At 36.1% G+C, this 13,707-nt stretch overlaps 1 protein-coding gene across 1 annotated transcript in view; it reads right to left on the bottom strand.

Annotated features, from left to right (window-relative positions):
- Window positions 1-13,707, bottom strand: part of GABBR2 (gamma-aminobutyric acid type B receptor subunit 2) — a 349,731-nt gene that overhangs the window by 88,825 nt on the left and 247,199 nt on the right. Inside the window, exon 13 of the mRNA XM_026034555.1 lies at window positions 9,588-9,710. Within this exon, the coding sequence (XP_025890340.1) occupies window positions 9,588-9,710 (123 nt within the window). The remainder of the gene's footprint in view (window positions 1-9,587; window positions 9,711-13,707) is intronic.

Here is a 13,707-nt window from a genome sequence, read left to right as displayed (position 1 = left end):
TAGGTGTGCCTGCTTGAGCAGGAAGGTTGGACTAGATGATCTGTAGAGGTCCCTTCCAACCTTAAATATTCTGAAATATTCTGAAATATTCTGAAATTGCAAATTGCTCCTAAGACCAAGGATTAAAGGGCAGTAAGTGCTGCTTCTATATTTACAAATCTCTTAGGCGTATGACATGTGTGCTTTGTCTAGAAAAATGTACATGAAATATATACACAGAAGTAGTTACTCAAGGTGCTGTCCTCACTTGGGAATGGACTAAGGCGTAGACTGTATAAGCAGCTATGCAGAACAGGTGGGCAACTACAGGACAACTCCCGTGAGACAAGATCTCACTTGCTGCCTACTAGCCTATACAAAGACAACCACACTGACTGCTGCTAAAGAAAGGACAAGGAGGGTTGATAGGCTGCTGTAGCAGTAGGGAGTAGGACAGCCCTCTATTAGCACTGCTCACACTGTTCTCCTGTCCCTCATTCCACAATCATCCACTGTGAACCTGTTCCATCTCTTCTGCACAACTGAACTAGTAAACATTTGGATTACATTATCATGACAAGTCATTAAATCATCTCTTAGTATCAAGCCATCGACTGATTTTGTGCACAAGCATGCCAGCACCAACAACTAGTAATTAAACCACAGCCACCTGCACTCACACAGTTCCCAATCTTTAATAGCTGCTAGCATGTAGATTTTTTTTTTCTAAACATACACTAACCTGGACCAGAAGCTATTATCTTTTGATATAGTCAGTTATTAATGATCTTTATGTTAATTAGATTAGCAAAGTGAGCATAGGGTAAGTCTCGGTAAACATGACAGTTGGTGGACATGAAAATGTCCACATGGAAATTTTTATTTGTAGAATAAAATTACAAGAAGCAGCTGAGGGAGCTGGGGTTATTTAGTCTGGAGAAGATGAGGCTCAGGGGAAACCTTATTGTTCTCTACAAATGCCTGAAATGAGGCAGTGAGGTGGGTGTTGGTCTCTTCTCCAAAATAACTACCAATAGGACAAGAGGAAATTGGCCTCATGTTGTGCCAGGGGATGTTCAGGTTAGATATTAGGAAAAATTTCTACATGGAAGGAGTGGTGAAGCATCGGCACAGGCTGCCCAAGGAAGTGGTGGAGTTGCTCTCTTTGCCAGTGTTCAAAGACGTTATAGAGAGGAGGGGGCACTTAGGGACATGGTTTAGCAGGCATGGTGTTGAAGGGTTTACAATTGGACTCAGTGATCTTGGAGGTCTTTTCCAACCATAATGATTCTATGAATCCATGATTCTTTGGGCAGAAGAAAGCATAGAAGAGCAGTGAAGAAAGGTTTATGCTCTCTGCAATACAAATGTAACTGCCAATGATACCCAAACAAAGACAATTTGAATGATGCATGCCATTTTAGAGCAAAAACCTCCCTATTCTGTATAAGTTTTAGGAAATATACTTATTGTAATAGTACTTGTGGTGCTTTCTGATCCCCTTAATGTGGTCAAATCTATTAGAGGATTTTCCACTTATTTTTTTCTCTGTGAAGTGAAAAGTACAGAGTGGGATGTTTTAAAATAGAAATAAAAATGTAGACACACATTTTTACCAGATGCTTATGATGGAGAAGGCAGATTCAGAAACAGGTCTTGCTTTAATAAGTGGGGACAGATTTTTGATAATCTGGAGTTTTTATAGAACAAAAAAAAAAATCTAGTATTTGGCAGATGCTCCCAGCCTTCTTCTCACTCTTATATGAGCTTTGCATTGGAAATTTTGGAAAATGAGTATCAGTGTATAATATAAACATTCTCTCCAAAACACTGAGCATTCTTTGCATACATAGGATCTTAAGTCAAATGCTTCAATTTAATACGATATGCATGACCAATGCAGAGAAAGGCTGAAAGCACTTGAATAACCTGTGCTATTGTTAGGCTTTTTTTAAATTGAGTTTTCAAAATTTCTGTAGTTTCTTAATCAAATCTATTGTATTGGTGCTGTCTAGGTGACAAATTATAAATAACTAAGACTTGCATTGCTTTGTAAAGATAAGACAGGATCTTCAAGATTGGAGTAGAGTGACAGTATAGCATTCCTCAGGGATGTTGCTCTGTGAGTGAGCTTAGCAAAAGTGAAAAATCCAGAAGATCTCCTAAACAAAGAAATGTAATGACTTATTGTGTGTACACATTAAGAGGTTGGCACTGTGCATGAAACTTTTTCTACAGGCTCTCTCCCCACCAGCATATAATCTGTTAATCTGTTCAGCATAGGTTAGATTTTCAGTACTCTACTATATGTTTATCACCACTGAGAGTGCCCATGCTGTCTAACTAATTCAAAAGGTGTTTACTTATATATGCTACATGGATAACCAATCCACACAGCATTTTGCCTCTTAGGTAAATGTAAATCATCACGTATTATGTACAAGAAACACTGTAGACATTTTAATGCAATACCTCAACCTACCTTTAAATCTTGATACATAAATAATTGGTGCTTGATACTAAATTAATAGGCAATACAAGTGAAAATGTATCCAGGAATCCATAAGAGATTTATCTTTGAAAGAAACAGGAAAGCATATGAGGAGATGAGCTTCTAAATCCTTACAAGTGTGGCACTGCTGAATGAGTGCTGAAATATCCCAAAACAGTGGTGACTATCAAAAAGCATCACTGTGGCCCTTTAGTAACTATGTAGCAATTTGTAGCCTTCAAAGGAGGCATGAAATCAACGCTACCTTTAGGTCTGATTTCAGCCTGCAGAGGAATAACCTGGATTAATATATTTTATGCATCTGATGCTTAAAGGAAGGAAATGCCCCTGGCTCTATTATGTATTGAGTATCAGTGAGTGAAGAAAACCATGCTAGTGTCTTCTGTGTTAACCAGTGTGGTATCACTGATGATATACCAAGGACTCACTAGGTTGGGAATCATCTACTGGTAGTTCCAGGTTATTGTTGGGGAGTTTAGTGGTGTTGCTATCAAAAGCAGTAAATTACCGCTTTTCATGTATGTAATGACCTTATTGCTGTTGCAAAGCCATCATCTGATTTCTTTTACTTTAATAGTCCCTTAGGATGAAGGTGTGTACTGTAAAATACCAAGAGCAGAACAATAGCTTGGATTGTCAAATACAGTGGATGCCTGTGGTGATTGATTTCTGAGAACCAGAGGAGCTTCAGAAAAGTGTTACCAGAGCAGTAGGTGTATGCTCAAGGTGTGACTGCATAGCAGTATAATTGGCAATAACAATATACAAAATTCCCATTATTATACTTATATATCCACAGTAATACTTCCATTCAAAACAACATTATTCCATATGAAAGTCAAACATTATTCTATATGAAAGTCAGTATTGCTCAACAGCATAAGCAGGAAAATTTGCAGACAAAAATATTGAGGTTAATTGAAGCTAAACATAATTGTCCTAAACCTAGCTAAGATAAATAAATAGATAACATGATGACAGTTGAGGGGGAGTGAGCCAGGGAGGGGTTCACTTTGAATAGTGAAGTCCAAGCTTCATTTTAATGGGGTACAGTGGTGAAAAGGAGTAAAGAAAACACAAGGAATGGGATGAGTAATCAGGAAAACTATTATTTATATCTTTGAAAATACTCTATGCAATATTAGTCATGCTAGAAATAATGCTTTAGAGTTTCTGTGTTATAGGAAAAGATCTTATTAAGACTGGGACTTTGCACCAAAGGGAATATAAGAATGTATAGCAAACCTGATAAATAACGAATGCTACAACAAAGGTAGATGGAGAGGTTTTTTTTCTTCCCTAAAATAAGGAATCTATCATGAGACTGAAAAGAAATATTTTCATAATTGTAAATGGAAGCCATTTTTTCCACACAATTCATAATTAGCAATTATACTGAACTTCAAAAAAATCTAGCAAGAATTAAAAACAAGTAGCATACAGGTGACAAAAGTATTAAAATTGTAAATGCCTAACAAGTACTTTGAGATATATGCATCTGCTATTTGAAGTCACTAGTTATTACAGACTATGGGTGAAAATATAGACATGGCAAAGTAACCCTCAATTGTGCATTATATGTTTTGATCCTCCTCAGAAACTGCTTGGGTCAAACACTGTTGTGAACAAGCTGCTGAACTGGATGTATTTCAAGTCTAGTCCATGCCAGTTTTTCCCATGTTCTTATGGTTGGAATGCAGTATTTACTGGAATGTTAACAACTGAGCTAGATCTAAAATAGGAGTTGCTTACTGAAGAGGAAAAAATACCAACAAGCCTCATTTTATTAAATAGCTGAAGCAGCAGCCATTCATCCTGCCATTTTGGAACTGACCCTTTATATATGCCAATTTGATATCAGTTTCTATGGAAACAGGAGCAGAACTAGCCACCAGCTGAGTCAATTTCAGCTGCTAGCTCCCAATTCTCACATTTTTCTGTTTCCTTGGAAACTGATGTCAAATCAGTGAAACAAGTAAATCAGCTTTCCCTTTTTAATATTTATGCTTTCTTTGGACCTGATGTAGATCCTCTGGGTCAGCAGGTTTACAGTTGACTTTAATGGCCATTTTCATACTCTCTGGTATGGCTGCTAGCCACCAGCAAGCCCCACTGGGTGCAAGTAAGAGGTCTCAGTTTCATCTGCTGACTGGCAGGCTGCTTTCTGTGAGCTACAATGGCAGAGTTTGAAAGCAGTCTACAGATATTAGGCTCCCAAAGTCTGCAATATTTCAAATTGGAATAAAAGAAGATAAACTTACTTTAAAAATAGTAAGGGAAACAGATGGGCATAATTGACTAACAATCTCAGATCTGTGTTAGGTTGAATACCCCCAGAAAGTACTTCAGACAATTATCTACTTCATTTCAAAATGTATCATCTATCTAATCCAGCTGATGGATTAGCTCAACAACAAAATGTAAACAAGAAACCCAAAATGCAGGTGGACCTGCTTAGATAGCAGGGAGTTGGCTTAGATGATCATTAGAGGTCCCTTCCAACCATAACCATTCTGCAATTCTACGATTTCTTTATGATATATATATATATTTATATAAATATATATGTGTGTGTGTGTAGAAAGAGAAAAGAATGTTATCTGCTAGCCACAAAAAAGTGAAGAATTTTCATAGTTCTACCTAACTCCATGAATGAGAACCAGATACATTTACCGATTCCAGACCCTTGTTATTCCCACATTTCTTTCATATATATACATTCTTTCATATATGTGCACACTTCTCTCATATATGAATTTGGGCTCTTTTCCAGATCCCTGAAGAACTATCTGCCTTTTTCCTGAAAAATGAACTTTTTCTATCTAAAAAATTTATATCCATATGAAAGCATTTATCTTATTCCATTACTATTTAGTTTCCATGACAGTTTTAGAGATAGAAATTGTTGAATCCTTTTTGGAAGCCTAATGGGCTGTGTCAGCTTCTATCCACTTCTATGCTTGCTGACTTTTTCAAAGGATTTCACTGAGTTTGTGAGCCATATGTTCTTCACAAATGCCATGTTAACTCTTGCTCAGTATAGCACATAATTCCTTTCTTGAGTATACTTTTTATCAGTTGGGCTGGTACAGATATTAGCTTATAGGTGCTGAGTTTCTTCATATTTGATAAAGTTACCTCTGATATGGTATTCTAAACACTCTCTTGATCACCTGAAAATATTTAACTCTCCAGGGTATCTTCTTTGGCTTCTTTTTAAGAGCTTGCTCAGTTTTTCCTCTTAGGTTAAATACCACTCTAGAGATTTTTTTTTTTCTTTTTGGCTGTTGTTGATTCTTCAAATATATTGAAGCTAAGAATATTTATTTACTTTTGAAACATGTGCAATACATGTTCCTATATATGATTTGAATTCATAAGAATTCCCTCTCCAAGTCCAAGTAAGATATGTCTTACAGATTTTTTTTTTTCTTTCTAAAATGTCATTCTGTTATTTTTTTTTTTTTACTGTTTCATGTTAATTGCCACTCCAGGACAAATAAGCACGAATCCTTAAATTCTTAAAACATTCAAGATATTCCATTAATAGAATGAAACTTCCTTATAAATATTGATAACGTTATCATATAGTTGCAAACAGGGGAAGATAGTGGAAGGAATTATATTAAGGAAGATATTAAGGAATAAAGAGCTCACTATCCTTGATGTCCTTGCTTGTCCAAGTTTTAAAATTCTGCAAGAAATATTTTCATCTTGTGCACAAAAGATTACTTTTTATGAGTATAAAATACATTACGAGTATTAATGCAAGATCTTTCTTTCAGGACCTATAAAATCTGATATATACATATAAGAATGTTCCTATATATATAAGAATCCTTATTTATTAGGTGCTATTGTTTTCCTTTTGAGGCCAAAGTAATTCAATCTCTGTATTATAGGGATTTTTTAGGGGAGAAAACAGTTAAGGTAATCATAGGATTTTGAGTTGATCTGCAGAATAAAATAATTACTGTGTCATCACTGTGAGGTGTATGTGCCTGTATGTCCATGTATAAACTTATTAAACTGTAGTAACTATATAGGTGAACTATCCTAATCTTCTTTTATTGGGAGAAATGATTCCACTTGGTAAAAGATTTTTCTATTTCAAACTTCTGTGAGCAATGAAATTACAGCAGGCTGTTTTCCTACGCATTTCTGTCTATGGTTGCCTTCCGTCTCAAATTAAGTGTGAAATGGGCATGTTTCTCTTTAAATGAAGAGTTAACTTGCAGCCTTCTTCTTACAGGGGACGCTAAAGCAGCCTCTCTCCCCCATACAACTGACTTTCCATGAAAAAATGTATCAGAATCTTCATACAGGAGCAAAATTCTTCCCATGCTCCATAAACAGAAGCACTGAAAATTCTAATGGCCTGCTGAGCCTCACAACCTGTCGGCTGAAGTAGGAAAAATGTATTTTATATCATAAACCTGTAACTATGCAGAATCTAGAAGAATCTTAGTCCAAATTTGATAATATCTGTGAAACATTTGGATTATGACATAACAGGCACATTCCATGTTCAGTCTAGGAAGAAATTATTGAGAATAGTTTCTTCTGGATGACAAGTTGACCATGAGGCACACGAGTGTGCCCTTGTGACCAAGAAGGCCAATGGGATTCCAGGGCATTAAGAAGAGCATCTCCAGCAGGTCATAAGAGGTGATCATCCCCCTCTATGCAGTCCTGGCGAGGCTACATCTGGAGACTGTGTCCAGCTCTGGGCTCCCTAGTACAAGAGGGACGTGGAAAGACTGAAGAAAGTCAGGCGTCCATGAGCATGATCAAGGGACTGGAACATCTGCCCGGTGAGGAAAGGCTGAGAGAGCTGGGCCTTTTCAGCCTGAAGAAGAAAAGACTGAGAAGGGACCTGATCTCTAATTGTCTCTTCCAGCCTTAAGGATTCTATGATTCTATGAGCTGAAATATTTAAGATGTAGCTAGCATCTTAGGAAAAAAAAATCCTTTAGGAAAGAAATTCCTTTACAGAAGGAGCAAAAGCCAGTCAGTTGAATAGAGTTAACTTCATATACTGATTACCTTTTTTTTTTACACTACTGCTTCAAGTTGAGAAGCATTCTGTGTTCAAAATGCATTGAGAATCAAGCCTACAATACTGTACAAAGCAAATATAGGAAGAACTTTGTAGGAGATGCGGGCACAACTACAGAACTGAATCTATCTCTAATCTATTTGTTACAACACTTCCAACAACAATCCACCAAATCTAACATCCTATATTGTCTTTTTCTCTTAATAGAAGTGTTTCCGAAACTTTCTGAAGCAGAGCTGTGCTTTAGGAAAGCAAATCAAAGTTCACCTCAGTATTTAGGTAGCATAAAAACATATGTTCAGACTTTTAATGACCAAATTTACTTGTACAATACGTTTATATTCTTCCCTCCTCAAATCCATTTTTAAAAATATGCACTTGTACTAATGATGAAAAACTCTAAGCTTAACAACGAAAAAATTACAAGAATTATGTCAATTCTATGCCAAATTTTCAAAATATCATACATTTTAATAGGCATATTCAATGAATGTGAGTTTTCTAAATATACACTTTACATGGGCTTGCATATTTCCCAGAGAATGTCGGCGTAATACAAAACTCAAAGAACTGATGTGCAGTACTAGGAAACATACTAAGCTTTAAATGATGTATATTAAATTGCAAATGAATATATATTAATAAGCTCAGAAGTAAGCTTCAGTCACTTAAAAGAAAAACAAAGATTATTTTTCAAGTCCTTGACATTTACATTTTAATAACTTTTAAAGTCTAAAAATCATTCTAATAATTTTGTTAAGATCACATATAGGAATCTTTATGTATGTTTTCCTTTTGATTAGGAAAAAAAGTTTAAGTCCTGCTAAAATAGCACTAAAATAAGCAATATTGTAAGTGGATTTTGTGACTGCTTATCATAGTATTTTTTTTTATACAGGTAGTGAAGTAGTTAATTACATTAATGATTGAAATTGAAAACTGCAACACAGCTGAAACAATGAAGTAAACATGGCTATTAACATGCTTAAGTAAGTACAGACAGAAGAGTCTGTACAAGACACATTTTGGTTATATATTCCATTTTTTATTGACACATGACATATTGACATATTGACCAGTGAATATCTTCAGAAAAAAAGGTCAAACTCTATGAAATGAGAAATCACTTTTCTGACCTGAAAACTATATCTTGAAAGTCATTCCTTGCACCTTAGAAAATAACATTTTAAGATACCTTCCAGAAATTGTATTCAACTTAAAGTTAAAATCCTTTCCTAATAAAATTAGAGAACTAAGTGAGGGTGAAGTAAGAACAATGGAGTAAAATAACATGCCTTTTCTTGAACAATATGGCTTACAGATTGTCCAGAGATAATCTAATTTTCAGGTATCTTCAGTTTCCACGTTGTAGGTAAGGAACTCTCAAAGACTGCCAATTTACACGAATATACAATACATATATATTTTTTTCAGCTCTGTATATTTGATGCCTTGGCCTGTTGTCATTCACTTTACTTACAGAAAGCTCTACTTCTAGGAACCTACCAGAACACTGGAAATTTTCAATTGGCATTAAGCTATTCTCTCTGTTAAAACTGGGGAATGACAATAAATGATGAAAAACTACTGCATGTGCATGCACATACTCTTCCTAAGAATAAGCACGGCTATAGGTAATATAATTCCCAAATATCCTTAAAAACAATGCAGTAACCTCTCCTGCATTTATCTTGAATGAGTTCTTACTGAAATCTGCTAGTGGATTCTGATAATGCATTATTCATTGCAAGACTCACAGAGTCTTAGCAAAGAACTCTCCTATGCTTACAGTACTTTCATCTAAAATCTCTCACAAGTGACAGAAATTCGACATCTTTAGCAACAGATACGATTTCTTTTGGTCTCAGCTCTTTCACTTTTATTTATTTTTGGAACAAGAATGCGCCTCCCCCCAAGCCTGAATACATAAAAACTTGACCTGCTTTCATATAACCTGATACATTCTTAACTAGGTCCCATGGAAAACTATTGATACAGATATGTGACCATGAATAGCACTTGGGCTTGAGGACATACCTCCATGTTATACTTTTCCACTGTCCTTCTCAAAGGATCCACAACCTGCCAGCAAATCAGGATGCAAAGATCAATCAGTAGCATCCCTCCAACTATCACCAATAGCTTCTGGTCTTTAATGATCTGGAGACACATACATACACACACACACAGAAAAAAAAAAAAAAGAAAAAAAAAAGATTCCCATGAGCCAGTTCCCTGTATACTTTTCCTGCTATATAGGGAAAAGAACACAGCCTGCTAATCAATACAGTTTCAATAATGAACAAAGACAAGTTTCAGAAACATCAAAAGATGAGAGCAAGAAGATATAAATTATTTTACTCTATTTGCAGTATCCATGTGTATTCAAACTCCTAAAAAAAGAGACTGGAAGGACTCTAATATATTAATATTGATGTTGAAGATTAATATTGAAACCTGAAAAATAAGCATTTCTATTCCAGAGACCCACCGTTGTGTTTATGAGTGCAAGAATAGAAAAGTGTTCACTATGGCTCTCAGAACAGCAGGTACTAAGCAGGAATTCAGTTTTTATTAAGATTTACAGATTTTCATAACATTCTTGGATGTTGAAAACACAACTGTGGAGTCTCAAAATGTAAACTGGCTTTGAAAGCTTTTTTCTGTGTACAACAGTTCCCTTTGTTACCCAGGGAGAAGAAAAGAATAATGTATTTTTTTCTATATTGAAAAAGTTAGAGGCTTTTATGCATATGCAACTTAAAACATGATTCTCATATTTCATGTATTTTACGTTCAAAACGAAAAAAAACCCATGATTTTGCATTGAAAAGAACAAGCCAAACTATGTATTACTATAATATTATATATATATTACACTCTTACATGGCTGAATCCAATCCCTATATTATTTCTGTATATGAGCATCATGACACACAAATATACACTGCAAGGATATTACTTAAATTGCAAAGTTATAACAATGTTCTACTAATATTAACAATGTTAAATTAACTTTAATACAGTCCTCCTGGGTCAATATTCATGATATTTTAGAATGTACATGTTCTTCTATTACTTATGAATACTCACTATTCAAAAGTTATTGCCCAAATGTTTTAACATTACCAAACATGTTAAATTGTTAGCTAAGCCAAAGTTGTTAGCTAATCTTAAACAGGCAAGACTAATATTCCAGGTTCAGATAAATAACGATGCATTGAATTCCTATTAAGTTTAAGGAAAGGACAGAAGTTAAAAGAATGTGAAATAAAGTGAGAGGAACTTTTAAAAATTTGTTTTCCATATCTTTTAGTGAACTGCAATCTTCATTTTGAAAGAAGTTTCTACCATATTATGGTACCGCTTTCTTTTAATGAAATGCTGTTTTATTTTATAAATAATTTGGAGCAAACAAAATATAAAACTAAGGTTAGCAGTCAGAATAATTTAAATTATTTGATGTATTTTTTTATTTTTGACACACCATTTATTTAAACACAGGTACCTCACATTATTGTAATGGACCATAGAAGTGATGACTTGCTAGTCATCTCACCTCCATCCCTGGAAAGGTGACAGAACATCCTAGTTGTTGTCTTTAAGCATGTTGAGGATAACAGGATGATCATGAGTGGTCAGCAGGGATACACCAAGGGGAAGTCATGCTTAATGAATCTGATAACATTCTATGATGAAATGACTGGCCAGAGAGATGAGGGGAGAGCAGTGGATATTGTCTACCTTGACTTAGGCAAGGCTTTTGATATTGTCTCTCATAACATCTTGATAGGTGAGCTCAAGAAGTGTGGCTTATGTGAGTGGATAGTGAAGTGGATTGAAAACTGGCTGAATGGCAGATCTCAGAGGGTTGTTATCAGCAGAGCAGAGTCTAGCTAGAAACCTGTAGCTAGCGGTGTCCCCCAGGGAGACAGCAGAAGTCCCATCTTGTTCAACTAATTTATCAGGGATATAGATGAAGAGGAAGAGCGCACCCTCAGCAAGTGTGCTGATGATGCAAAACCAGATGGACTGGTTGATACACCAGAGGGCTGTGCTGCCATTCAGAGAGACGTGGACGGGCCAGAGAGTTAAGTGAAGAGGAACCTCATGAAGTTCAACAAAGGCAGGTGCAGGATTCTGACACTAGGAAGGAATAAACCCATGCACCAATGCAGGTTAATCTGTTGGAAAGCAGCTCTGCAGAGAAGGACTTAGGAGGTCTCATGAACAAGAACATAACCATGAACCAGCAACGTGCTCTTTCGGCCAAGAAGGCTAGTGGTATCCTGGACTACTGCATTAGGAGGAGCATTGGCCAGCAGGTGAAGTATGGTGATCCTCCCCCTCTACTCAGCTCTGGTGAGGCCACACTTGAAATACTGTGTGAAGTTTTGGGCTCCTCAGCACAAGAGGAACATGAAACTACCGGAGAATGTCCAGTGGAGGGCTACAAAGATGATTAGGGGACTGTAGCATCTCTCCTGCGAGGAAAGGCTGAGAGAGCTGGGCCTGTTTAGCCTAAAGAAGAGAAGGCTGAGATGTGATCTTACCAGTGCATAGGTGAAGAGGATGGGGCCAGACTCTTTTCAGTCTGTGTTCAGTCAGTGCTCAGTGACAGGACAAGAGGCAAAAACTGAAACACAGGAAAATCCATCTGAATATATATAATATATATTTTTAACTGTTAGGGTGACACTGCAGCAGGTTATCTAGAGAGGTCGTGGAGTCTCATTCATTTAAAATATTCAAAGCCCACCAGGATGCAATCCTGTGCAACATGCTCTAGGTGGCTGTATTGGATCAGGGGGCTTGGATGAAATGATCTCTAAAGGTCCATTCCAACCTTAAATGTGATTCTGTAATAGTACTGCTCTTATGTAGAACTCAAGCAAAATACAAACTTTATACAATGAGATATACTGAGATTCAATGTTTTTTGTTTTTAGTTGAAGGCCAAACCAATGGGTGCTTTTTTTGGTCAGTGGTCTTGACAGCATAAATTCAAATAATATTATTCTTATTAACAGAAAAAAAAATTATCTCATATAGTATAAAGATTACCCTCCTTTTAAAAGAACACAAACAGTTATTATGCCTTTTTATGCTTCAAATCCACTTCAGTTAAATTATTTTGGCCTGCAGAAAAGAAAAAAAAAAAAAGAGAGAACTGCTGGGGAGAATGAGCAGATGCTGATCTATGTTAGTGCTTTGTTTCTGCAAGCATATTTAAAGAGCTTTATTTCTGCCAATGATTAGCAGTTTTGTCCTTACATAAATTTATTCTGAAAAAATGTCACCAGCAGCATTTCCATAAGTCTTGCTGATCTCCCCACTCCACCCTCAGGAAGCCCAAGCTCTCCCTCTTTCTAGCCATTATTCCCACCCACCAGCCCTCTTTAAGTTCAGTACATTCACTCCTTAGGAAACACCAGATGTACTGAAGGAGTCTTGACTCACATCTTGCGAATCCAACATTTTTTTTTCTCTCTGACATAAATCAGTCATGAGCAACTGGGGCAGTTTATGATCAAATATACAGTTCTTCATCCAGAGAAGATTTTTATTGGTTTGTTTGATCATTTTCATCTTTCTGCCAGTGTACAGTAAGTCAGCCTCTGGAGAAATTCACATTAATAAATAAAACCCATTTTTATGAGCATTCCTGTCTCCTTGCTGAAGGCAAGCAAGGAGTCTGCTATTCACAGCAACATCCGTGAATAATATTTCCTACCATCTGTGATTGGATAGGTGAATATGTCTCATTCTGTCAGATCTGCCTATTAATGCCATTGCTACCAGTGTGGACTATTTGTGAAGAAAAAGCTATCTGTCCTCAAAAAAAAAAAAAAAAAAAACCACTTATGCAATGTCACTGTGCAAGCAAATTGGACTTTTTCTCTACTCCCAAAACATATAAACTCACTTACTGCACACCAAAACAAATTCAAGATCAAAGTTTTTATCTTCCACAGAGTCTGTAGTCTGATCACAGGATACATAAAATATATCTAAAGCTCTGAGTTGAGGTTTCTGCCCATGAAACACCATGAAATCTTCTACAACAATCACAGGTTGTACCACATGCTAGGACAATTTAAAATGCTTATTTGGATAGTTTTTCACAGATCTGTTGTGAGGCTTTTTTGTTTGTTTG

Source organism: Nothoprocta perdicaria, unplaced genomic scaffold (genome assembly GCF_003342845.1).
Source record: "Nothoprocta perdicaria isolate Ctin4 unplaced genomic scaffold, notPer1 scaffold_147, whole genome shotgun sequence".
NCBI lineage: Eukaryota > Metazoa > Chordata > Aves > Tinamiformes > Tinamidae > Nothoprocta > Nothoprocta perdicaria.
The sequence above is the reverse complement of the archived record's forward strand: the minus strand, read 5'-3'. Positions and strand labels throughout refer to the sequence as shown.